Raw genomic sequence first — 26,620 nt, 5'->3', positions numbered from 1 at the left:
CCCGAGCCATGCAAGCCTTTCCAGAAAGGGGGTGTGGTCAAACAGCTCATTTACATATTTAAAGCTACGGACACAGAAACAGTCTGTTCTGAGCAGGGCTGAAATAGAGGGGTTTATAGGCATGATCAAAAACAGAATCAAAGTGAAACAAGAAACTTTGCACACAGGTTTTGAGGAGCTCTGAGACTTACTTACATGTTAAATAAAAGAATAATGTGTGATCTTTAAAAACACGAAGTCACCAGTAGTCCAAAGTAATCACAAATGTCAGCAGCATGAAGCAGTGATGTGTAAGTATTGTTCTTTTAATTTAAAAATTATTACAGTAAATATACACAGATGCTTCAGCCGGTCTTACAGTATTGGTTGATGGGACTTAATTAAACGTACAAACTTCAAATAAAAACACAAGTCTCTGCTAATTTCCACGAGTTTCTTTATGAGTCGACATGTTTGAGGAAACTGGTGAACGTATAAGCGTAGGACGACGATCAGATATGAATTACATAAGACACATACAAGATGATTAAAAAAACTGCTACATATGTCCACAGGTACATGATGATAACAGTCATAATGAAATGACACAGACTGGTACACATTAGTAAATGTTTTAAGTGCTTAATAAACTTATGTTAGGACCTTTAACATATCAAATACAATGAATACATTAATACATGAACTTCACTTCATGAAGAATTACTTCAGATAAAGGTGGTCAACATTTTTCTTCAAATGTTTGCAGGTTTCATGAAAAGTGTGACATGGTTATTGTGTTTTTCTTGAAACTTGAAACAAGACAGCTTGTTTGATTTTCACTGGAGTCGTACCAAAGCTTTAAACATTGGTATTGTGACCACCCTTCTTAACATAATGAGATATAACCTGATGGTAAAAGGTCTTCTGATAGTGATGACAGTCAAACAGAAGCAAACAAATATGAAAGGACCAGAAGTGCAAAGGTTATTCACACCATCACAAGTAGAAAGTTGTGCTTGTAGCTGACGTTCTCTTGGCTCCACAGGAAAACAATGCTTATAACTTCTATGTAGCTGAATCTGGGTTTATTTATGTGACATTAGAGCCACATATCTGACTTTGTGCTTGTTGTCTAATATACACTGAGGCACTGCCGCCTGTAGATCATGAGCTACGCAACAAGGTGGAGGTCATGCAGTGACTCAGTGTTTTCATGTCTGTAAATTTGAATATTAACACACTATTGAGTGTTGCCCCGAACACTGACGTTCAGGGGTAAATCACACTAGCAGAGGTCCCAGGTACCTGATCTTAATACTGTGTGAAAGGTCAAAGAGGACATCAGCATAGAAGTGTGCTTCTAATTGTTGTGCAGGTAATCAGGTGTGTTAAGACAGGAAACAGATTGACATTCAAAGTAAAGCACAAGATCACATAAAGGTATACATGTGTTCACAGCTTTGAAATGTTTACATAGGACTTGTTCTTCATTCATGAAATGTGTGCCGATAAAGGGTTCACACAGCAGCTAGCTTCAATATACCAGTTGACTATTACTTCTTCGTTCTGTGGAATAAACATGTGCTAGTATGATGCTAGCTAATGAAAGCTAACATTTGGACCTCAAAGTGATGAACACAGGATTCAGAAAATCACTCTTTGTGGTGCGAGTGGTTTTGACCCATTGTTACGATGTCACATTTTGAATCCCGTGGGTCTGATCTATTGTCCGAGTGTGAGCGCTCGACCCTGGCAGTATTTCATGTGAAATAAAGTGTAAAACACTGGACCAGACTCACGACTGAACTTTAAGAAATTTAAAATCACATCTGAGTGATTACGTTGGCTTCAATGACAAAAGCCACGATGCATCATAATAAAGGAGCATGTCAGTGATAAAACAAAGCACTTCTAGTGATCACACTTTGATGCATCAAGGATTATGTTGCAGACATTTTGGTCCCGAACACTGATGTCCTACACTGCTCCTAGTGGTTATATGCATATTGCATCTCCCGGTTGCATTAATTTCCGAGGATGTGCACAACGTGATGTCACGTTTGCGTACGTGTAGAAGCGCTTCAGCTTCACAAAATGAACAATGTCATATTAATCGTTAAATGATAGCTAATATATCAAACTTTGAATCATGAAAACTTTACATTTGTGCTTAGCCTTTTGTTTTTCCATACAGGCGAAGGTTTGACTGGGACTGATGACACATCGTTACATCATCAGCAGCAGTAGGCACTCAGGCTGTGAGTGCAAGAGGTCCTTATGAGCACTTTTTTTTTTTGTACATTCATGACAAGCACATTAACGGTCCCATCATCCACCAGCAGGGGTGGATCCCTCTACTATCTCAGCATCTACATACATAACAGCATAAACCGGATTTGTTTCTTCTATTGGAAAATGTTAAAAACAAGATTACATTTGAACTCAAACTAAGACAACGTTCAAATTAAGAACATGGATTTATAAAAACATGGATTTATATGTCAGATTTAGAGGTCGACTGACATTCATTATTTGTATTATTCAAGTATTAACCATTGAAATGAAAGGGAAAGGGACAGCATGTCTGGAAATTGAATTCAGATTCTCTGCTACGTCTTTGGTCCTACTCTGAGTGATTGGACTAATTCATTTTTAAGATTTGGAAATAAGACACTGTACTGTGGTTTCCTTTCAGTCATCACTCCTGTTTTCCTTTGGAGTGTCCTCTGAACGTGTCCATGAGGCTGAAGGCTCCCAGGTACTGACCAAGCAGGATGCCCTGCTTCATGGGCAGGATGCTGAGGAGAGAGAAGCAGATGGTTAAGATGGTTCTGACAACGTTTGGAAAGTGTTTGGCTTCAGTTTCAAGTATTTCACTACAGTAAGACCAAAGGTTGTTGAAACATGTTATGCTTCAATACTTTTAATATTAAACAACATCCGTAAAGATAAACCCCAGTTGTATCAAAAGGTACTGAAACAGTAAAAAACTCCAGTATAAGTATTTCTAAGAGACGCATGAATCAAACCTCTACAAGATAATTCACAACTAATTTATCTTAATTGCAAGCCCACTTCGACAGTGTTCAGGTGTTGACTGCAGTTTTACAATTAAAAGCAAGAATATCATATAAGAGGATACTTATCTAAGAGGATGACTTAGATCAGGATCAATGACTTAGATCACTTAGATGACAATGTGGAGGCCTTAGGCCTTTCCAAAGATTTACTGCAAGTGATGGGATGAACAAAGGCTTAAAATTAGGGCTGGGCAAGTTCACACGTTACGTTCGCGTTAACTAATTGATTAATTATCACCAACAATTATTTAATCTCTAATTAATGACGTTTTTATTTATTCATTTTTATTATTTATTTTCTTCACATAAAAGTCTGTTACTCACTGCCTTTTATTTTGAAAATTGGATTGTTAGCGAGGCTAGGTTGCTTCCTGCTGGGCGCTCACAGGAAAGAGGAAACAGTCGGATAAGAACTGGTGGATAATCAGGCATGGAGAAGAGTTCAGAACTTCCACATGGGCATTTTCATTTTAAAGTTCTTCCAGACGCCGCGGTCGACAAAGCTGAAGTTATTTGTAATCACTGCCAAGTTGAATGTTTCAGTCTGAAGTACCATCTGAATTCAACACACTCAGTTGATACCAGCAAATCATTCAACAAAACAAACAGTGGAGCGAGGCTTCGGAAGACTACATTGCAGCGTGTGGGAGAAAGACAAGAGAAGCTAACAAATGCTATAGTGAAGGAGATGATGAGTGTTGTGGACGATGTCTGAGAAACGTTCTCAGAATTGTAACAAATGAGGACAGGTATGAGATTCCCTCAAGACGCACCATCACAAGAAGAATACACAAGATGTATGAGAAGGAGAGGAATGCAAAAGAGACAAATTTACAAGGTGCACCGTCTGTTGCCTTCACTGGACATCACTGGGTAGCCATGATTACCTGGAAGTTACAGTGCATTTTATTGATGAAGAGTGGGAGCTACATTCACATGCTCTAACAGTAATGAAAACAGAGAGACATCTCACTCTAACAGGGACATTTGGTCCTGGACATAGACTGATTATCCTGCACCCTGATTAAAGAAAATGGTACTGCTGTTACCTTGCCTCTTTTAATGTTATGATTGTGGCTCTGGATTTTCTGGGCAGATTTTTTTTTATACAACTAACAAGATGACAATGTGCCCATGCAGTTGCAATAAGCTTTAGTTTTGTATTTATTTTGCTTTGATTACATTGGTTAAGTTGAAAAGTACATTTACAATAAAATTGCACTATACACTGCTTTTGAATTCATTACTGGATTTTGCTTTTCCAATGTGATAAATCGTGATTAACCACAGGAACTCATGTGATTCAACCTTTTGATTGTTTCCCAGCTCTACGTAAAACAAACATGAGGAGTCAAATTCAAATTCACAAAAGGACAGAAAAAGACAATTTCCTTTATAGCAAGGGGATGCTGCTACAGCGCCCCCTAATGGTCAAACTGCACCTCATTTTGCCTGCTCATTCAGACATCACGTCTCCACATGTTCACCAATTTTGGTTCCAATAGCAGAAAGGGTTCAGGAGATAAAACATGTTGTAATAGGAGCCCTGCACACAGCAGTCGCGTTAGTTAGCATTGAGGTTAAGCTAACAGAGACTCTCAGTTTAATCTAAACCTATGGCTCAAAGGTTACACAACTTTCAACTTAGTGTATATTTAACTGCATACTGTCTGTTAATACTGCATTACTGATCCGTATTCATATTTTTATATTCCTATTTGTAAATTTGCTTATAGTGTTTGTATTTGTACATTTGTTATATTTCTTTTACACGTCATCTATTGGATTGCTCTGACAGTTTGGTTGTACTTGTACAATGACAGTAAAGATTTCTTATCTTATAAAAACGTCATGTTTATTTTACAGTGCCAGTGTCCTTTAACACCTCAGACTTCTTCCACTCATATTTAACGGGATGGCAGGAATGTCAATTTGTACAATTATTTAGTTTAAAAACATATACAATGAAAGTTTTTATTCCTAAAAAAAACAAGTAATAGTGTAAGACTGGAATATAGTAGTTGAGACTTTCTTTCACTTGTGAGATGAAGCTGAAATAAACTACAACTTGATGAAACAAGTTTCACAGCAGAAGATTTTGTCTTCAAACGTTTTTCCATCTGCCACACTGAGCTCCAGCAGTGAAACACTGTCTGCTCTCTTTCTTTTCACAGTGAAACACAATAACATTATTTCTACAAGAACATCAGGCACACAGTGTGACCCCCCCCCCCCAACACACACACACACACACACACACACAATCATTTATGGTTATTAGAAACTCTGCGGTGAAGAAGCTCTGATCAGAACAGGCGTGTTTTCTAATAGAAGAAGGAAATATCTGAAGGCAGACAATTTGTTTTGTAATTCTAATGTTTCTGACTCACTGCAGAGAACTTTGTGGTATTAACAACTGCAGTGAGTTGATCCCCGTTAGAGCCTCATGTTAAAATGTCCAACCTTACAGAAGAATTACCTAACACACAAAATCTTCTGTTTTTAACTCTGTAGCTTAATTTGCTATTCCTGACAACTGTACGTGCTGAATATTTATAACATTTAACGTTCAGAATTCAACAAAAACACTGACAAGCAAGTGTGTAATGTGTTTCACAAACTTTCTGAATTTCTTTTGTTTAATATACAACAGTCACTATGTTAATAGCTAACACATAAAGTCTGTAGCATGCTAATAATCAAAGCTCTGTAAAGCTTTGATTATTAGCATGCATCGTTGATTTTGTTTGTCTCCTTTGTTGACTTTATTAGCGGGTTAGCTTTTAGCAGTTAGCTGCTATCGTGACAATATTACGTAGCTGACGCGGCTATCGGCGTCCGGCTTACACGCTGCTGACCAAATAGGGCACGGTTCGCTGTGGAAGAGCAAACAGGAACAGGCTTTACCAAAGCCTACTGTACCAGACTGCTGTGTGGGAACGGAGCTTAATAGACCATGTCACCATGGTTACATTCATAATTTAGTGTAAATTAGGGTATTTGGAAAAAAACTATGATATTGTAAAATTTGATTCTGGATCATTTTTAAACTCAACCAGGCTCAAAGAACTAAAAAAACCTGACTGACTTCATGACGGTCCAGCATTCAACTGCTGCAGTGAAGTTTTAACACAAACATTTCTAGTTTAGCATCATAAATATCAGTAAATGAACTGACGGTGTGTGCTAACGTAAACAGGCTTTGTTGAGCAGAAGGACGCGTTCATCACGTGTCAGCAACACGGGGAGGACACAATAGTATGATGAACAAAGACTGTTCAAAGATCGAACGGAGACAAAGCCGATAATACGGCTCATTATTAAAAGACACAGTACAATAGCTTTTATGTCAAATGAACGGAGGTGACAGGCGAGGTTTGAGCTTCATTTAGGAGAGCAAAAGCTTTCTGACAGAATTATCAATGTGACACTTTCTTATCACACACAACACTGTCAGAGGATAAAACACAGGCTTTCAGACAACAGAACAGAGGATTAACTTTATTATTATAAAAATACTAACTGCTTTATATTATTTGAGCCAAGTGAAAACATTGTTCTCCCATCTGAGATTGTAGGGGGGGAAATTATCTTGATTTGTGGCCAGGAATGACACATTTCAGTTCAACATATAAAACCTAGAAGATGTCGTTTTATATGTTAATTCATATACAGTACCTTTGTTCAAGTTTCTGGTAAATCACACAGGATGCATAGAAAGTTATACTTCAGGAAAAGGTCGTGCTTAAAGAGTGCGCCACCAAAATGCCCTCAGTCTGAAGATGCACGAGGTAACATATTATGAAGTGTATGTTCATGTCTGTGTGTATGTAAGACGAAGAGATTCATTACCTAAGAGTTAAACTTTTACAGAATAAGCTATGTATATGTGGTTTCTTTGATTTAGTTAAAAGTAGGGAGCCTGAGTAAGAGAATTCAGCTGAATCCAGATTCTGTTGAGGTTTGCTTGGCGTTTACTCTCGTAAGAATGTTTCATTATAAGACGCTCATCCTTAGTTGTTTTTAGATGTTGGACAATCATCACCTGGCCCCAAACTGACTACACATTTACCATAACATAATAATGCACACAACAATATTCTGCTGTATGCTAAGAAGACTCTTAAGCTAGGCTGAGATAAAGTTAAAGCAACATTTTTTACTGAAAGTTGTCAATTACTTTCAGTAATTTAGACAATATGTGATGTTTAGCTTGAAGTCATGTAAAGAATGAACGGAGGGAGTCCCAGGATCAATCCCTGAGGAACACCTTTGGTTACAGTGAGATAACTGGAAGTGCAGCCTTTCTTATTTGTACACAAGCTGAAAGTGCAAAACAATGCAGTTCCTTGATTGTCCACTAGAGGCTGGCTGCAAAAGCCCTTGTATTAACACCCTGTATTAAAATGTCTTTTTTTAACAGAAATAAACACGTTTATAAACTGGATCAAGAAAAAAAAACATCTTCCATGGCTAATTTCTTTGTAATTTTTTTTAACTAGCAAACTAATAAAGTTTGCCTCAGTTGACTGACAGGTGGGCGTGTTGAAGCTGTTTGCCAGGAGGCTTAAGGCCGACCTCAGCAACGCCTTTTTGTCTCTTTTTGGATCGATCTAAGAATCAGCTTGTCTAATATGGCCGCTGCTATGGTGGGCTTTATGACTCCATTTCAGTGTGACATAACTGACACTTCGTCCATTTCTTATATAGCACTGAGCAGGGTTACAATCTCTACCTCACCAGGTTGTAACGTTCACACAACGTGTCAGACTGATGCTTCACGCTGAGTTTTTCTTTAATGTGTGTGTCCATAAAATAAATATATTAAACTTTATAATATGACTCTTACTGAGGCACAAAGTAAGGTTTTTTATTGAAGACAAAGTATTCAGCCTGATGGTAGTTTTGGGGGTTTTTTTTAAGATCAGCTCTGATGTATTTCAAAATAATCATACACTTCCAACAAACTGTCACTGAAATGGTTGAGTTGGTTAGGAGAACAGAGGGGAATTAAAATAACGAGTTGGATAATTACAAAAAGGGGCAAAGAGCAGGAGTTGTGAGGAGAGAGAAGAAAGGTGACGATGACGATGTAAAGATAAGATGAGAAAAAGAACACAATCCATAATCATCTCCATCATGGAGCTTCAGCAGACGTCTGGCAGAGAGGTGCAAATCAGAAGGTCATTGTTCACAGTAATAAAGGAAATGTCCATCTGATGAGTCTCCATGAAGTGGTGTGGAGCTCCCACACACCTGCTCACACATCATTTCTAACACCTGCCGACTGTGTGTGCACTCCAGGAGGACGGACAGGTGAGCTGATCGTGTAGTGACACTGAAGGCTAATGAGACAGCCAGATACTGCACAAAGAACAGGTTTCATATATCATATATTGTATATATCATATACTGTATATAACAGGCTTCTTTCTGAGAGACAAAGTCCAACTCGAAAGCTTTACTTGGATGTGATTCTAGGAAAAAGCAGATAATATGGATATAGTTCATTCATACAATGTCAGAAAAACTACTGCATACCATCCTAATCTTAAAGACTGATGTCAACAATCTGAACACATGCTGAAGATGGGAGAGGGTCCACCAAACACGACAAAACTTTAGATTAAACTGGTTTGTTCCCATTGTTTGTGCAGAGAGAAGCGATATGAGCCAAACAGACGGGAAAGTTCATCAAATCTCTCAACGTCGAATGTGACTTCAGAGAAAACTGTCTTTGACGTTTTGGGGACTGCACCCAGGAGTTGTTGGTCGACTGCTGCCTTGAGCTGTTAATTCAGTCATTTGGTGACTCTGGTGCTTGAAGTGGTTAGTTTGGATTGAACACAGTATTTGTACAACACACAGTGAACAGAAATGAATCAAATGAGGCAGCAACAGATCAACAGCTGGTGTGTTCTGTGTCGGGATGCTCTCGTTTAGTCAACTCAACGGTTCAACGGCCTCGCCCTCGCTAGTTGGCACTGGAATTGCGAGTTGTTTGAACGACAGGATGTTTCATGTTCATCCTCGAGATCTGGTGGTGCTAGCACAGCTAACAGCTTTAGCCACACAAATAGCATAATTAAAGCAGGAAACACACTTCAATTGTTCTCAATTCGACTGTTTTCTGAGTATGTTTCGTGTCTTCAGACTGGTCAGTTAAAGTGGACACTCATTAAGACTATCACTCCAAAGAGCACAAGGTTTATTCACGGAACAATGTACCACTTTGCATTAAATGTATGATTGTGACCTCGTGAGGGAGAAAAGACGTGAATAGGTCATGCAGACAGCCATGTCCGTGTCGCTGTGTGAAACCAGCTTTCAATACACAATAAATGGAGACGCTTTTTTAACCCCATCAGGTCCTAAACAGAGAGTTATTTTGGCGGCTGCACCCGACGTAACTTCTTTATAGTATTTCAATTCAGAGCGGCATGAAAACATTTGTGTCCCCTAAAATATTACAGCGTGTTTCACTGCTGCAGGATGAACTCATCTACTCTGAGACATTCACAAACTGGTTCTACCTTTGAGTCATTTTTATGAAAATATAAAAACAGGGCTCAACTCTTCTGACGTCGAGTAAAAGAACAGATCCACATATGCTCATTTTTAGGTCATTTCTCCATGAAATGTTATTCCCTATGTCAATCGTAATGTTTTCACAGCCGATTAAATCCCTCGTCTGTGTCTGGTGTTCGGTTCTTAGCTGTAAAAGCATCTCCTGAAAGGATGCTTTTCACACTTCATGAGTTAGATACCTGCTCAGAAGTACCCTATCTGCTGCCTCGCACCTTCAGAGTGTCTATAAAACTGTGTGTTTGTGTGTGCTTCAGGCCTGACTTTGGTTTTTACTGAAGCTCATAAACTCTGGCAGAGACGGAGCAGATGTCTGATTTCAGTCGTCATGGCTCAGTTTGGTGTTTCTGATGGCTGTTTATCAGACTCTTCACTCAATGCAGACATCACTGTGTGCAAACATGCAGTCGCCTTTCTCTCTGAGCCGCGATAAGGTTCAAGATGCAGAAATACATCAGAGTAAGACTTAACATGATAAGACAGGAAGCCTCTGAGAGGTGTACCACGACGTTCAACACACAGTCTTTCTCTTCGGAGGCTGCAGTTAGAGGTATGGAGGATGGTGAAGCTGGTTATGAGCGTTTGACACGTTGTGCTTCAGGCTCTGCGCACGCCATCAGAAAAGTGGGCGAGTCTTTTGACTCTTCTTCTGCTCTATGAAGCGTGATCAGCGACCAATAATAAGAGGGGAAGATGACTGTAGTAAACTGACGCCCATGCAGAAAATGACTTCATTATCGCTCATAGGGGCGAGAGTAGGGTTGGGAACCAGAGGGTCATGGGTTCAAGTCACTTCCCGTCACTGCAGAGGTGCAGCCCCCTCACTCTCCATGAGTGCACGTCCCGAGGATCTGGTTTGTGACGGTGTGCGTTTGAGCTTTTCTCAACAACACAATGTAAACATTCATTTCCCCTCGCAGGAAAAATAAAATACATCTTCTTCCATTTATTAATAGGTAGCTTTTATTCCATTTGACAAACTGTTGATGATTCTCGTCGATTTCTAATGTGACAAACTAAGCACTGAACCTTGAAACTCGAACAACTAACACATGATTCAAGCAGAACAACCAGGCAGAACTAAATGATCACTCAGGTCGTCTGCAGACTCAACAGTCTTTATACTATATAACTATAAAACGTTACTAGTCCACAAGTTTCCATGAACATATTCGATGAGGATTTTAAATGTCCACACAGAAAACATTCTGTTAATCCGTTCACTCTGAACATAACCTGTTACCAACAAGGCCATGAGCTGAGAGTCAGTTGCCATGGCGACGTCACCAGGTTTAAAGCTTTGTGAATCACGTTTGCCTCCTTTTTAGGCTCAGCGGACCTCGCTGCGCCTCACTTCCTGTTACAGCTCTTCGATGTGAGACGTAGCGTTAAATTACATCATCACTTCTTGATTTAGTTTCATTTTAGGGACATGTGATGCAGTTAAAAAAAGTTACATCGCAATAACATTGTATCGTCACACATTTATCGTGATAATATCGTACCATGTGGCCTCCTGGCATTACCAATCTTATTAAACAGTGTGCAACCTGCTAATTAATTAATTACAATACAGATATTAACCAATACTAGCTGTCTAGGAATTCTGCTTTTGTTGCCATGGGATCAAACGGAGAATCAATGAAATTCGATTTTCTGACCAATACAGTATTTGTTAAGGGCCAATATCAATTTTAGTTAGAAGAAAATCAGATACCTATAAATTGTCGGATATCTTTCATTAATCCATGGTCAAACTTTAGAGGTAGATAGATTCAGACATAAACATGTATCACATGTATTCCTTAAACTGTAGTTATCAAACACTTTTGGAAAAGATATATATAGGAGGCAAATACAAAGTAGCATGTACGCACCTCAGCGCTGAACACCAGAGTGATGACGCTTACAGCGCCCTCTGCTGGTGAAAGCGAAAAAAGAGACCTGCTAGTGTTATACAATGAAGCTAAAATTAAAGCTTTTGACTGGTGAATAAATCGAGAAACATAAAATTAGCCGATCGTCACTTGTGACCCGTTCTGATGGAGCAGGTTTGTATTCTTTGCCCCTCTCTTTGAACCTGTGAGTGACTCAAGCCTGTTGAAATAAATCAGCGAGGCCGTGAGCTCCGAGTGTGTGCAACGTAACACGGTAAACACATGGAGTGTGTGCACGGGATAAAAATAGTGTGGAAATGTTTAAAAAGAGAAAAAAGGTCTGAGAGTCCTGACATCGCTCAGTGATTCACTGATGGAGTCACATTCACAGTCCATTTCTGATTTTATCACGGCTGCCCACGCACGTGCGCACACACGTGCACGCTCGCATGCACACGTGCATGATTGCACGTGCGCGCACACAGCAGAGTAGGGCTGTCACAAAACCAGAATGTAGATAACATCCAATAACAGATCAAACCATTTTGTCTCCATGGCAACAAAAGGGCCGCATATTTTTTTTTTTTTACTTCTTTGATGGAATTTCTTGAAATACGACAAAAACATTTGAGCGGGGAGAATTAGGGATGCGTTTGTTCATCACTCTGTACGCCACACTCCTCGTCAGTTTAATCATTCAACACGGTTAAGTGTTGTGTTCAAAGTGTAACGCAGCTACACGTCAGCAGTCAGGGCTGAAGCCACAGACTCACTGTTCCTCCAGCTCATTGGTCTGCTCTACAACCCAGATGTAAACAAGTGAAGGGATTCCAGTAAATCAGACTGAAGCTGGTACGCGAGTGTGTGAGCTGTTTGAACAGTGTATCGCCATGTCAGCTCAGTGTGAGGGAAGAGAAAAGGTGAACACTCACTTCTTGAGGGCCGTGATCAGGTACATGCTCCTGGGCATCAGCAGGTACACCTGATCTGTGAGCACGGCGTGGATGATCTTCTTGGCAACGTACTTTGGATCCAGGATGGGCATTAGAGTCGGCCACCTGAAGAAGATGAAGAGGAGGATTAAGAAAAAGGAAAAGCACAACATCCATCAGCTGTTAAATATTTACTAACCACCCTGGTGGAGAAAAAGAGCCAATGAGGAAGTGTCAAATCCTGCAGTTGGGTCAAGTGTCCGCTGGAGGCTCACTGTGAAACACTGAAAGTCACAAGAGCTGGGACCATATGCTTCTGTGGGGATGTTCTTGGTTGCTGATGCGATTTTTAAAGTATTGTGATTCAATAATCTAGATGATGGCGGTTTTCTTTTCTTTTTTTTACCCATGGGGCCGATGAGCCCAGAAAGAAGGACCCAGTGTGAATGTTGGAGGATTAAACTAAAGCCCTAATAATGCTAGAGCCAGCACAGACCAAAGACTAGTTATCTGAGACAAATAAAAAAACCTCATATCGCTTTGGTTTATAGGAGAGGTCCATACAGGCAATACATCCGTAACAACAGCACAATGACAGCAATACATACATTTAACATGGAGACCATCATGACGGACGTGAGTGAGGCGAGGGAGACAAAGACCAACAGCACATCGTACAAGTGTACAGGCAACAGTGTCCACAGCTTATTTAAATAAGCCAACAGCTGAAGAGACAAACGACCTCAGGTATCCGTTAGACCTCCTAACATCAGTGACCCTCCTCCCTGCCTGCAGGGGGTGCTGGCGCTCTTCCAAGATGGCCTCTACACGTGGCCAAGACCCTTCAAGTCAACGCCAACAGTCTTTGGTGAGGTGTTTCTGAGACGTGGCCTTTACAGGAACAGGACAGACAAGCTGAAAACCCGAGGCGTCAGACATGAACTGTCCCTGACGCACAAACTTAATGACTACTGAGGTGAAAAATGTGTTCCAGTTGGTTAGTGATGGGGATTTCCATTTAGCTTCATTTTACCACTTAAACCTTGAATAATTAAGCCAAATGTCGCATTCGCTTGACTTATGATTATTATTTTATTCAACATATTCTTTGTATTCAAATGTGCTAATATCAATAAATAGCTGTAGCTAATTGTTTTCATTGTATCGACTCCCTCCTGTTCAGCACACCCGTGCACTTTGACATTCAGTCACATATCATTCAGCCTCGAATCACTTTATGGAAGTCATCTCCCATCATAAACTACAAAACAATTTGTCCCGCTGACAGAAGCTCCGCCCCCCTCAGGTGTTCACTCTCCTCTCTGACCGTGTGTTCACATTTTGGGGTAGAAAAGTGCTGGCTGTGTGAACTTGGATGAATAATTTGCTCGCACAGAAGAAAAGCGCTGCACGTCGGTCCTGTCTCTATGACAACAGTCTGTTGACAACGGCCGCTGTATGATCTTCACTTCACTCCTTACTCTGTTTTGTATTTGAGATGTTTATTTCCCGGTCACACACAGAGAGAAGAGGATGTGGATACCTGATGGTTAGGGGGAAAAACAACAGAGAACATTATACATTTGGAAAATGTTCACACTGCTAGATGGCGCATGCTTTGCTGCGACAACACCAACGATACCTGTGCTCAGCCGCGCGTCACACCTGTCCCTCTGTCGGTGCGCAGCCCTGAAACTATTGTTTACTTGTACTGTACTATTTTTGGTGAAAAAGATTTTCCCCTCGGGGACAATAAAGTCTAAACTCTAAAAGAGCGCTGGTCTCGTCAACAGCGCCTTTCTGAAAAGTTGAACGATTTTCAACTTCAGCGCTCGGAGCGGTCGTTCAAAAAGGTGGATCGCTTATTCGACAACCATCATCACCTTCAGATCGTCTGTGACTGCCGGAAATAAATGTCTGAAAACCGGCCGAGGTTCAGTGAGACAGAATTCACACGTCTGTAAACAACGCTGAATTAAGCCCCTCAGTTTGAATCAGGCCACAGTGTGTGTGAAGTGTCGGGCTAAAGGACCTCAGGTACAGATGTGAGGAGCAAGAAGAGACAGGACAGGTGTAGGTGTGTGTGTGTGTGTGTGTGTGTGTGTGTGTGTGTGTGTGTGTGCGCGTCTGCGGGGCTTAAGGGGGGATTAACACGGGGAGACAAAAATAAAGACGGACACAACACCTTTAAATCTGGACCTCAGGATGTCTAGAGAGGAGCACGGCAGGAAATGGGAGGGGGGGGGGGGGCTCTTTCCCTCCTTCGAACCTTTACTCCATCAGTTTTCTGTCAGTCACTCTGATTACATGTGAAAGATTTCTCACTCTAAATTGCTATAATTGGTGATTCCAAATTTCCTGTTTACACTGACCATAATCAGGATGTACAGACACGGGGTCACAGCGGTCTTGATTTTCAGAGTTTGAAATGTTCTGGTTTGTTGTAAAGCCCGAGCTGTACTGACCAATCATGTATCAGCATGGCTTTCTTGTGTGCAGGAGAAACAGTCCATGAAGACAGCAGATGGAAAGGTATCCACGCTGCTGACATTGGCCAAAGTGATTTATTTGGTGCAGATTTGTAAAAAGTAAACGGGTCAGACCTGCCTTCTAAGTAGTGAGGACATCTAAATGTTGATCTAGAAGAGATCATCAGCTGCACGTTAGTGTCGACATCCGTCTCTAGAAACTTTAATCATCATCAGAATACTGTCAACAAGAGACTGTTTTACCTCCATTCACCAAACTTGCTGATACGTGATTGGCCAATACAGCTTGGAATACAAATGTACTAAGAGAGAAGAGGAGCTGCTGAACCCACGAGAACAGATGTGATGAAGCTCGTGCTTTAACTTTTTGTACCTTAAAAGGGATTTTAGCATCAAAGTCAGCTGAAATGGCTGTGGAGGGTTTTTTTGTGGTCACTTGGACAAACATTTGATGTTCACTCTTTTTTCATGTTTTATAATGTATTAAAAGTGCTTTATTATTACATCAGTATGACCGTCTGCTCGTTGTTTGTGTCCAGGCTGATTCCACAGAGCGGCCCTGTGTCAGAGGAAATGTGTGTGGTGGAGGTGACGGCTGTTGTTTTTATCTTCACCTCTGGTTAATGTGGTTTATTCTGCCTGCAGGCTGCTCAAAACAAGCCCAACATTTCTCTCACTGTTATCATGAGGAGTTAGAGACTGAGGGTACAGACGATCAGAGGAGCTCGTCTACCGGAGGAGACGGGGAAACACGGAGCAGCTGTCAGTCAAGATGATTGACAGGATGTCCATCGTAGGGTCAATGGTTTGTTTTAAAATTCAGACTGAGACTCTGCTGCTTTAAAAGAGATGTCATTTCTGAAGGTGCAGTTCAAAATATTCACAAAACAGAGGGAAATATCAAGAATATTATCTGTAATATATCTCTAAATACCTATCACCACACTTTCTGTAAACATGTGGACTGGAGAGTTGTCGTGTTTTTGCACTATTCTTCCAGGCCTGCAGAATTGTATAAAGCAGCTGATGTTTAATTAAGTAACTAGTGTAACATTTTTTCGCAGTTTTTGATAGCTGAAACGATTCTGAGATTATAAGGTCACAAAATATTATTTACCATGTTTCTCTAACACTAATATGTGTCCCTAGTCCATCTACAAACCCCCAATGATGAGAAAAGTCCATCCACTCCATCTTTGGCCCGCTCCACTTTTAAGACAATGTGTGCTCAAACAGGCTGTTTGGGGTTTCCCTTTATGACATCACAAAGGGCAGTAACCCCTCCCCCAGGTGGGTGACACTCCCACAGCTAGGTGTTTGTTCTGCCCTCTGAGTCTGCCTTCACACTGTCAACAGAAGGACATAGCGAGAAAGACCGAGCCACCCGAGTCCTTCCAGAGAGGGGGCGTGGTCAGACACCGCTCATTTACATATTTAAAGCTACAGAAACAGAAACAGTCTGCTCTGAGCAGGGCTGAAGTAGAGGGGTTTATAGACATGATCAAATACAGGATCAGAGTGGATTTACTGTAGAACAGTAAGTTCTGGGGAGCTCTGAGACTTATTTAAACTTTTTGAAAAGAAGGATAATATGTGACCTTTACACTTAAAACAAGCCTGCTGCTTTCCTTTGGAGAGGAGAGATGGTTGCTGCTCCAAAGGTCAGTGATATACAGTGAAAAGAAGGCAGACTAACAGATAGAAACTTACTTGGTCTGGCATCCATCAAACATCCCGGTGTTGATGAAGTATGGACACACGATGGTCGTCTTCACGCCTTCTTTCCCCATCGCCAACATTTCCAGACCAAACGACTCAGCAAAACCCACGGCCCCAAACTTACTGGCACAGTAATCTGCAGAGAGAGAAATGTCAGAGTGAGAGCTTGTTCTCTCAAGAGTCACGGTGACAGGAAGTCTCATCCTGATGGACTGAGCTCCGTTTACATCCCTCATCCGGGATCCTTAACACTGACATCCACTTAGGATGAGAGCTTTTTCAAGACCGCAACTTTAAGCAACCTTACATTAACACCCCTTTGTTACCATGGTAACAGAGATAGAAGTCATAGGCACCAAATACTGAGTAATGTGTTGATTTTAAATCAGCAAAAGTTGTTAATGTACAGAAACATTAGCATTGTTTGGTTCAATGAACACAGAGCTCGCTCTGTTTTGGATAACTATAAATGAGCACAATCTGAGCTAGACTGATCCCGCCCCCCGATGCACAACGGAGCGCCACAGGAGGTCATTCCTGCCTGTGGCCATCAAACTCTAAAACACCTTCCTTTGAGAGTCTCCGATAGCGAACTTCTTTATATATATACTAGTAAGAGTAAACATTCTTTATATTTCAATCTTTAAGTCGTTTTTGCTTGTACATAGATTATTGTTCCAGTCCTAGCTGCTATTTAGTAATAGTCTAAATTATCTCTTTACTTCTGTACTGTGTTTTTGAGCAACAGCAACAATTTCCCCCTGGGATTAATAAAGTATTTCTGATTGTTATTGATTCTGAAGATTGATCACTTATTTGAAAGTTTCAGTACTTTTTGATTCCATCGATCATTAAATAAAACACTGTTTTAAAACACAAGTTGAACATGTGATAAAGTTCTGGACACACTGAGTTTGGATTTTAAATCATCTGGGTTCTGAATAAATAATCCCACATACATCTTGATCAGTGTTAATGAAGCTTGAACAGTTCAAAGATGAATGAGTGTTTTCAAACATGGCGAATAATAAATATAATAAATCTGTTTGTCTCTGGTAAAGATCCAGTTTAACGTCGGCTCAGTTTAAAGACTTTAAATGATCCTTTTTCTACCCGTCTGACTCGAGTGGGTGTGTCTCTTTTCTCTGAAGATTAAACTGATCCATAATCTTATCCAAGTGGGATGTTCCTCAGATTTCATGTTCACTCTGAACTTTGTTCATATGTGCTGTATGACAGTGTGCAGATACTAATACTTCAAGAATCATTCATTTACAGACTGAGAGCTCAGGTGGTCAGCGAGTGTCCTCTTTGACTATTAGAAAACACATGCCTGCCTCAATAAGCCCCCCAGTCTATTTCTGATGGAGACCGCTGCAAGCTCGCATCAAGAACTGAATAAACCCGTCAGACAGGAAGTCGTCCGTTAAGGGAACGCACAGAGCACTCGTCACTTTATGAAGATTACGTCACAAACGCTCCAAACAAACAAACAAGCTGAAAAACACAGATGTGTTGTTTGCAGGTAGTTCTCGTGTGATCTTGTGAGTTCAGCTGCTCATGGCTGCACTCGAGAGGACGGGGTCTTCTTGTTGTTTTTATCACCTTGGTGGTGCTCAGCTCATAAACCTGTGATATTATTATCATTCCAGCTGTTAGGATGTTTACAGGTGCTAATCCAGCTGTGAGAGGAGCCCTGAGTTGGAACCCCTCTGTGAGCAGACAGGTGTGAAGCTGTGTGATGGATGTGGGTAAGAGGTGAATCTCTGAGTTTAATCTGTACAAACAAAGTTCATTCAGATTATCTGACAGCACACGGTCACTAATAAGAGGAAGCATGGAGTGTGCATCATTATGAATGACAAGTGAGTGATGATTCACATGCAGCGCTGCAGCGTCCAATCAGCACTGAGCAGCCTACCAACACTGAGCCCCTCCCCCGAGTCCTGTCCAGACATTTAATCCCAGTCAGATACGAGCTTCTCTTTGATGTTGTTGTCACGTGACTTCGTACAAGGTGTCACAGTGACCGGCTGACAGCTTCATCACCGTCCCTCCTGTGAGCTTTATTGTTTTCCTGCAGATTTTCTTCTTTTCTCTAAATCGACCAGCGGGGGATTGGATCTGTTAATAGCTCACCATGAGATTCCACTTTGATTCTTGGGATCTCAAATCGATTTAAACCAATTCCCGATGCCCAATCCACTCCTCATGTGTAAACCAAAGAGGACTACACCAGTCCAGTCAATGATCTAAAAACATTGATAGAATGTGTTCAAGACAATATTCCTCTTATATCAGTAATGTTTAATCAGCTGGTTTTAAATAAAGTCAGTAAACAGAGACAGTTTTTATTTTGGCTTAGTGTAAGATAATTCTATATTTAAAGGATTTGTTGGCTAAATAAAGCTACTTCAGTATGTATTAGAAACATTTCACGCTCTAAAGCCGTACTGTTGACCAGCCTGTAGGCGAGCACGTTCACAAATGGCTGCAGATGGTTAAAGTGATGGCGTGCGTGTGGGTCAGCAGTTAACAGCAGCTTTAAGTGTTCCTCCACTTCCTGTTTCCACACCCTCACATTAAAGACAGGCGGGATCAAACTTCCTGTTCCCTGGGAGTGTGCTCTAACGCTCGTCCTCAATGAAAACAAACTGAGTGTCTGTCTGCAGTGCGCTCATATGTGGGACACAGTTTTATCAGGCGCACAGTGTCGATCAGTCTTTGTTCTCTTTGACACTGATGATCATTAAAGAAGAGGAAGGATCGACTGGAAACGTGCATCAAAGTATCGCTCTGACATGAAGGAGTCCTCTGAAGGTCAACTTAATATGAAGATACTGTATCTCTGATGAAGATTTAAAACACACACACACACACACACACACACACACACACACACACACACACACACACACACACACACACACACACACACACACACACACACACACACACACACACACACACACCTGCCAGTCCGTTGACTCCGATCAGTCCTGCTGAGCTGGCGATACTGACCAGGTGACCGTGGTTGTTGGCGATCATGGCGGGAAGGAAAGCTTTGTACATCTGAGAGACACAGACGAAGATAAAATGATACGAACTTAAAGAAAACTGACAAATAAAACACTTTTTTCTTTCCATATTAATTATTTGTTTTCTTATTGATGCTGATCAGAGCTGTTCTCTACGACCATGACTTCCATGCTTCCTGTAGTCCGTCCAATTGAAAATATCCACAAAAACATAGATTTTATTTAAAGCGACAGCACAGACATTATTCAGTCCGAGCAACACCAGAAGAAACTGAGGAGCCTCAAACAGGAAGTGATGTCACCTGCACACAACGATACAGGCGACATGAGAAGACTCAATACAAACTCTGATAACGTGAAGATTTCCCACGCTTGGATTTTAGTGCACATGGAGAATTTATCATCCTCAAGTCTTCAAATAAAACAAACACATGGCTCTGTCAGTTATCTCTTCACCTTTGACTCGTTGTGTGTGCTGCTTGTGTGTATATTGTGTGTTCATGTTAAAGTGTGACTGACCCAGAAGTGAGCCATGGTGTTGACCTCCATCGTCTTCTCGATCAGAGAGTCAGGAGCGTCCATGAACTTCTTCCCGGTCACGATGCCGGCGTTGTTCACCAGGATGGTGACGTCCCCCACCTCTCTCTTCACCTGCACACACACACACACACACACACACACACACACGTCTGTCAGCTTTCATCACAATTAAATGATCATGAACTCGTCGTTTCAGGTCTTTGTGTTGATCCAAATGAGTAACTGTAACCCCACACACGCAGAGATAACAGAGATGTAAATGTTGTGTTAATGTGTGTGTGTTAATGTGTGTGTGTGTGTTGTAATTAAGGCGTCGTTGTGTTATTTGCATCACATAGCAGGACTCTAAGAGGGCTTTGTCTCGATGTTGGAGCTCCGTCTAAAATCTGCATTTCTTCAGGTTCCAGCTCGTCCTCCTGTGTGTTTGTGGAGAGTAACAGACCTCTGACCGAGAACATGTCAGCAATGATACGTTTCACATTTCAAACAAAGTGAACTTCATTCAGTGTCTATTTGAATGTGCATCATCTAACATAACACACACACAGGCTTCATTAAGGAGTTTAAATGAACACCTCTTTATTCTCTGCAGAGTAATGCAGCCCTCTCCCCTCCAGGCTCCTCGCCTAAAAGACACCTTCCACAAAGTAGTTCACTGACACACGAGACTGGAGTACAGCCTCGCTAACATTTAGTGTTACAACAACCTGGATTTGTTTTCAGACAAACAGTGAATCTTTACTAACACAGCGTGGTACGGACTGACTGAAAGAACGAGGAAATGAAACCGTGTTTCTGACTCTGAAAGAGGAGTTCACTGAAAATAACCTGCTCCCGACCAGGTTAGGTTCAGTTACCATGGTAACTGACTCTGAGCTAAAGTGTCTCTCCCTCTGGAACAGGCCTGAGTGAGCCCTCTGTCTCGGGGTTGATCCAGAGTTTTTTACTGACTCAGTGTTTGTTTACTGAGACGAGTCGAGGAGGCAAATGAGTTTCTCTGTTCAGGATTCTACTCATCTGGGACAAACGGAGAGAGAGGGACAAGAGACGAGCAGGAGTTGATGCGCGTCACATTTTGGATTTTTCTAATGGATTCATTCATTGTAAAAGTAGTTTATGAAGTGAAGGTCTGAAGATAAAGTTTAACACAGAGAGAGGAGCAATAGGAGTGTTACACTCTGACTATTTACATAACACACACACACGCAAAACCTGTTCCGGGAAACACCCTTGTTTACATTAACATGAGGCGGACGCGGCTCTTTCATGAGGAGAACGTCACTGTTTGAAGATCTACTCGTCTGTACTAAGTTAGAAACAATCAGACTGACTCCCATCACTATCAGCCTGGAGTTTCAAACAGGGACGACGTAAAGAGAACACAGTGTACCAGATGTTGTACCAGATGTTCCTGACTCGTCTGTCAGCTTGAGCACAAAAACACAGAGGTGCTTTAACCAGGCTTCAGAAGTCTGGATCAGCAGCTCAGCTCTCAGCCTCTGGAGCTCCTCAGGAGAGCGCCACAGACACACAGACTGTAACCATGGAGACGTCTAATTCACTATTTTTTTTAGTATGGAGACAATAAACAGGTGTTTGTTATCCGTCTGTCATGATTCTGAAGCTGCTTGTCGGACTGACCAATCAGATGCGTGATAGTGAGCAGGACACGCCCTCTCAGGTCAGATCAGCCATGTGCTCGGCCCGCATCGATAAAGAGGTTTTATAAACATTCCCATACCGGGTAATAAAGCTGTGGCGTCATGTTTGAATAATGAATGAAAGTGAAGAGGATGTGGGCAGAGCTGAGAGACGTTTCAGGTCAATAAAGTCATTCAATATTCAACACATGACTTTTTACCATCCGACAGAGACGGAGAAAGACGATATTATAAAGCGTCTCGTCGCTGCGTCTTTGGTATTTTACTTAATGAGAAATTCTATCTGAAATGTTTCATACTGTCTTTTATTTCTAACAAAACCGCACAGTCACTGAGATTCAGCACCACCTCGTCTTCATTAACTTTTTATTTAGAGGCTGCAGTTATTCCATTCTGGAGGGTTCAGCAGCAGTAAAAACAGAACGGTCCTCGCCTGCTGACTCGTCAGTCTTCCTGTTCCTGCAGCGTTCTCCTCCTTTCAATCCAACCTCAACTTTTATTTATCACGTCAAGTTCGTCAACTCCGACCGTCTTTATGACCTGCACATCTGCTTTCTGACTCTCTGTTGACTGCTCAGCGTTTGTTCATATCATGGATCATATCCCCGCCCCGGGGGGGAAATGACCTCTGAATCGACCTCTGTAAAGACGAACAGGACGGAGCAGCTGAAGAGAGAGAGTATGCTTACTGACGACGTATCCATGTTTAAATCACGTGAACTTTAAAAAAAAAAAAACATTTAATCACAGCAACCGCACGGCAGCTCCTCATGCAGGGACGTAACATCCGGTGTTTCCGTGGCAACGATAAACAAGTGAGCCACCAAAGACACGGGGCATTACGACTATAAAATGAAGGACTTCTCTCTGACTTTGACAACTGTTGGAAATATCTCAAGTAATGTAAGTCCTCTACAAACTAATCTTTATAGTGTAGTGTTAAAGTTTCATTGACATATGATGAGCCTCTTCTCTGTCTCAGTCTGTTACCACTAATCTGTACTCAGAGCTGAACCAAGAAATCTGTGCATCCTAAACGCTTAGCTTCAAGTGCTTCCATGGTAACTGGTCCAGAGGGACTGGATCACTGACGGCTCACTCACCTGGTCGGCCACCCTGTACACCTCGGTCCTGTCGCTGCAGTCACACAGGTAATAATGGACCCTGCTGGCTCCGCCCTCTTTAGCCAGCCGGGCCGTCTCCTTCATGCCGTCCTCGTTGATGTCCCACAGCACCAGCACCGTCCCCAACGCCGCAAACTCCTGAGCCATGAGCCGGCCGATCCCGCTGCTGGAGCCCGTGATCAGCACCACCTCCCCCGCCACGCTCTTCTTCCTCATGGGCAAGAAGAAGTAGATGAAGGCCTCGATGTTGTACCACAGAGACAGCAGGAGGACCTGCAGGGTTTCCAGGATGAAGTTCATGATGGATCTATGAAGAAAGGACAGAGGACAGCGGGCGTCTTTGTTAGTCGTTTGAGCTGGGAGAGAACCATCAAATCTGGAGTCTGAAGTTTCCCAGGGAGACAAAAGTTTCAAACGGTCGTCCTGCGTGACGAGTTCTATTGTGATCAATGCAGATTGTGTTCAGGAGCTGCTGTGTTCACTGTGTGGAGTTAGCACCATTACCTACAGTACACTAGCTGAACTCTCAGCCTGCAGCAAAAAGTGTCTCTGTCACTGTATGTCCCAGCACAGTGTACGATCTTCACTACACAATGGGTGGCGTGCAGCGTGTGATGGTGGAGGCTGCACTCTCAGCATGTTATCCAGGTGGTACTAAACGTGCGTCCTGTAAACTGGATTTTACTCTACTCTTTGATTCCAACTGTTTAAAAAACAAATCACAACACCAATCTCTGTGATCTTATCATCTCAAGTCAACTCACATTTTGAATCAAAACGAGAGACAAAGACAGGCGGTCCGTTCACACTGTGGTGTGACGTGGGTCTCACAGCGAAGCTTCAGGATCCTTGCAGGATCAATCACTTTAAACGTAGGAACGCTTTTTAACGACGCGCTCTGATTGGTTGGTTAAACTGGCCTGACGCCATGTTTGGAGATCGGGCTGGAAAAATGCTAATCATTTCATATCTAGAATGCAATTTAGGTTTTAAATAAATCACAGGTAACACATTAAATTCAGTCACACAGTTCAGTATTTGAATCACGATGAAACGCTGAAAATCAATAGTTCAGGCCATTCATCCCAGTTTAAATGACATGTTTGAAATGTACTGTTTCTTACGACCTTAATTCGCTTGGAAACAAACCTGCTTTTATTTTGGAAAAAAAGAGGCTCTTTGATAGAGCGTACGTTAAGCACATTAAAGGGTCTGATGAGTAAATGAAAACACATTCAAAAAGGGAAGTGTTCGATGTCACATGAGGATACTAACTGGTGACTCGTCAAACACTTTTCCTGAAGTGAAAGGATCTGTTCAAGGTCTCGTTGGCTTTTTTAACACCGATATGTTACGCCTTTATATGAGAGAGAGAGAGAGAGAGAGAGAGAGAGAGAGAGAGAGAGAGAGAGAGAGAGAAAGGGATAGAGAGACAAAGGGAGAGAGAGAGAGAGAGAGAGAGAGAAAGGGAGAGAGAGAGAAAGGGAGAGAGAGAGAGAGAGAGAGAGAAAGAGATAGAGAGAGAAAGGGAGAGAGAGAGAGAGAGACAGAGAGAGAGAGAGAAAGGGATAGAGAGAGAGAGAGAGAGACAGAGAGAGAAAGAGATAGAGAGAGAGAGAGAGAGAGAGAGAAAGGGATAGAGAGAGAGAGAGAGAGACAGAGAGAGAGAGAGCACGCAAACTAACCACAAGGTTACAGACGCCTCCACAGCTCGGACTCTTTACCATCACTGTGAGTCTACAGTGCACGCGATCAATGTGTTAACGCTGACAGGCCCAGTTAGAAATGGAAACACTCACACACTGATGGTAGAGGCTGCTGTGGGAAGTGACCATCAGTCTTAACTCATCCACTCACACACCGCTGACACAGCAGAAATGTGCATCATCATTTTTGGGATGTTTAAAACAACTTGGATGGAATCAGCTGATTGGACATGATTTGGAAAATCACTGTCTCTATATGTCAGAGGACACAGCCAGTGTGTATAGACCTCTGAGACAGGCACAGATCTGTGGAGAGAGGAGATCCTTCCAGAAGGAGAACCATCTGCAGCACTCCACCAATCAGGCCTGTACGCTCCAGTGGCCAGATGGAAGATCAATACTCGGCACATTAAAGCCCGCGTGGAGTTTGCCAAAAGGCACCTGAAGGCCTCTCAGACTACGAGAAACAACACTCTCTGGTCTGATGAAACAAAGACTGAAGTCTGGGGCCTGAACGCCGAGCGTCATGTCCGGAGGAAACCAGGCCCCTGCTCATCACCCGGCCGGTAGTGAAGCGTGGTGGTGGCAGCGTCACGCAGCGGGGATGATGAATGTACAGAGACGTCTTTGATGGAAAGCTGCTCCAGAGCGCTCCGGACCTCAGACTGGAGCCAAGGTTCATCTTCCAACAGGACAACGACCTTGAGCACACAGCCGAGATAACCAGGGAGTGGCCCAGCCAGAGCTCAGACTGGAACCCGAGCTAACAGAGGGCTGACGCTCCCCATCCAACCTAACGGAGCTCCAGAGGAACTGCAAAGATGAAACTGATGCCAAAGGTGCATCAACAAAGTACTGAGAAAACTTCAGTGCATGTGATTTTTTTTTATTAGCAAAAATTTCAAGCACACTTTTTTTTTTTCTTTGTCATTATGGAGTAAGGAGGTAAACACAATAATTCAATCCATTTGGGGGAAAAAGGCTGTAACATAACGTGCAAAAAATAAAGCGCTGTGAATACTTTTCGGTGTCTGCTTCGGCCTGAGAAAAATTAAAACTGATGACAACCTTTTCCTCATGTCTCTTATTTATCAATGATCTTTTCAGCATGATATTTTCCTGCAAATGTCTTAAAAATAATAATCCCTTTTTCTAATATTGTCCAGAGTTGGTTTTGTAGGGTTTTTTTTCTTTTGTTTATATGTTTATGTCACTGTTTTTATATGTTGTATGTCTGTCTATTGGGCTTAGAGCCTGTAATAAAGTTTATATATACACAGTTATAAACATGAATAATGGAGCTGTGTGCACAGTATTATGAAGAGACTGTTTTGTGATTAAAGTTTCACAGATGGACACAATCATGTGGAAACAGATGCTCCTCTGTATGTTTGTTATTGCGTGTTCAGTTTGTTCAGAAACTTCTTTAAAAACCTCAAATGTCTTCAAATATTCACAGTCGACACTTTCAAGAACACTTAACACACATGCATGCAGACAGTAAACAACCAGCACACGCATACTACATTTAAATCGTTAAATATCGTCAAACTTACCGAGTAAATGAGCGTCGGAGCAGCGTGAGTCTAACAGCGAGTCTGTGCGTCAGCTGTGACCGAGACCTTTGCTCGGTACTCGGGTCTGTCGTTACGACACCGCGGGCTGCGCTCTTATCACTGACGCTGATAAAACAACACAAGATAACAAAGTGTGGAGAGGCTCCAGGAACCTGTTACCGCGAGGTTACCCGCTGTTTCCCGGGCGTTGCTCGGTCTCTGTCCCCCGTCAGAGTTCTTGTAGCCTCGGGTGAAGAAAAGAAGCAGGATGTCACATCAAACACACAAACTCCGAGCGGAGGGCTGCGCAACAACATCACGTGACAGCGAATCA

General features: G+C 42.0%; 1 protein-coding gene across 2 annotated transcripts; it reads right to left on the bottom strand.

Moving 5' to 3' along the window:
• Window positions 1–419: 419 nt before the first annotated feature.
• Window positions 420–26,620, bottom strand: LOC306826462 (epidermal retinol dehydrogenase 2-like). 2 transcript variants are annotated; one of them, XM_079347821.1, is made up of 7 exons: window positions 26,467–26,620; window positions 23,004–23,331; window positions 20,219–20,350; window positions 19,634–19,733; window positions 16,653–16,797; window positions 12,454–12,579; window positions 420–2,777 (listed from the first exon to the last, which is right to left on the bottom strand). In XM_079347821.1, exons 1-7 carry the CDS (start codon window positions 26,601–26,603, stop codon window positions 2,678–2,680), a joined length of 1,068 nt encoding a protein of 355 aa, XP_079203947.1. In that variant the 5' UTR covers window positions 26,604–26,620; the 3' UTR covers window positions 420–2,677. The 2 variants fall into 2 exon arrangements, with proteins under 2 accessions (XP_079203947.1, XP_079203948.1); XM_079347822.1 differs by lacking the exon at window positions 26,467–26,620 and adding an exon at window positions 26,287–26,412.

Source organism: Symphodus melops (assembly GCF_947650265.1).
Source record: "Symphodus melops genome assembly, chromosome: 7".
In the NCBI taxonomy this organism is placed as follows: domain Eukaryota; kingdom Metazoa; phylum Chordata; class Actinopteri; order Labriformes; family Labridae; genus Symphodus; species Symphodus melops.
The sequence above is the reverse complement of the archived record's forward strand: the minus strand, read 5'-3'. Positions and strand labels throughout refer to the sequence as shown.

Excerpts from the sequence above, each read along its gene's own strand:
- LOC306826462 (XM_079347821.1), bottom strand. The coding sequence starts at position 26,603 with ATGTTGTTGCGCAGCCCTCCGCTCGGAGTTTGTGTGTTTGATGTGACA. Across the intron at positions 23,332-26,466 it reads AAACAGCGGGTAACCTCGCG|ATCCATCATGAACTTCATCC; the intron begins GTAACAGGTTCC and ends CTTTCTTCATAG. Across the intron at positions 2,778-12,453 it reads CTGATCACGGCCCTCAAGAA|CATCCTGCCCATGAAGCAGG; the intron begins GTGAGTGTTCAC and ends CTCTCTCCTCAG.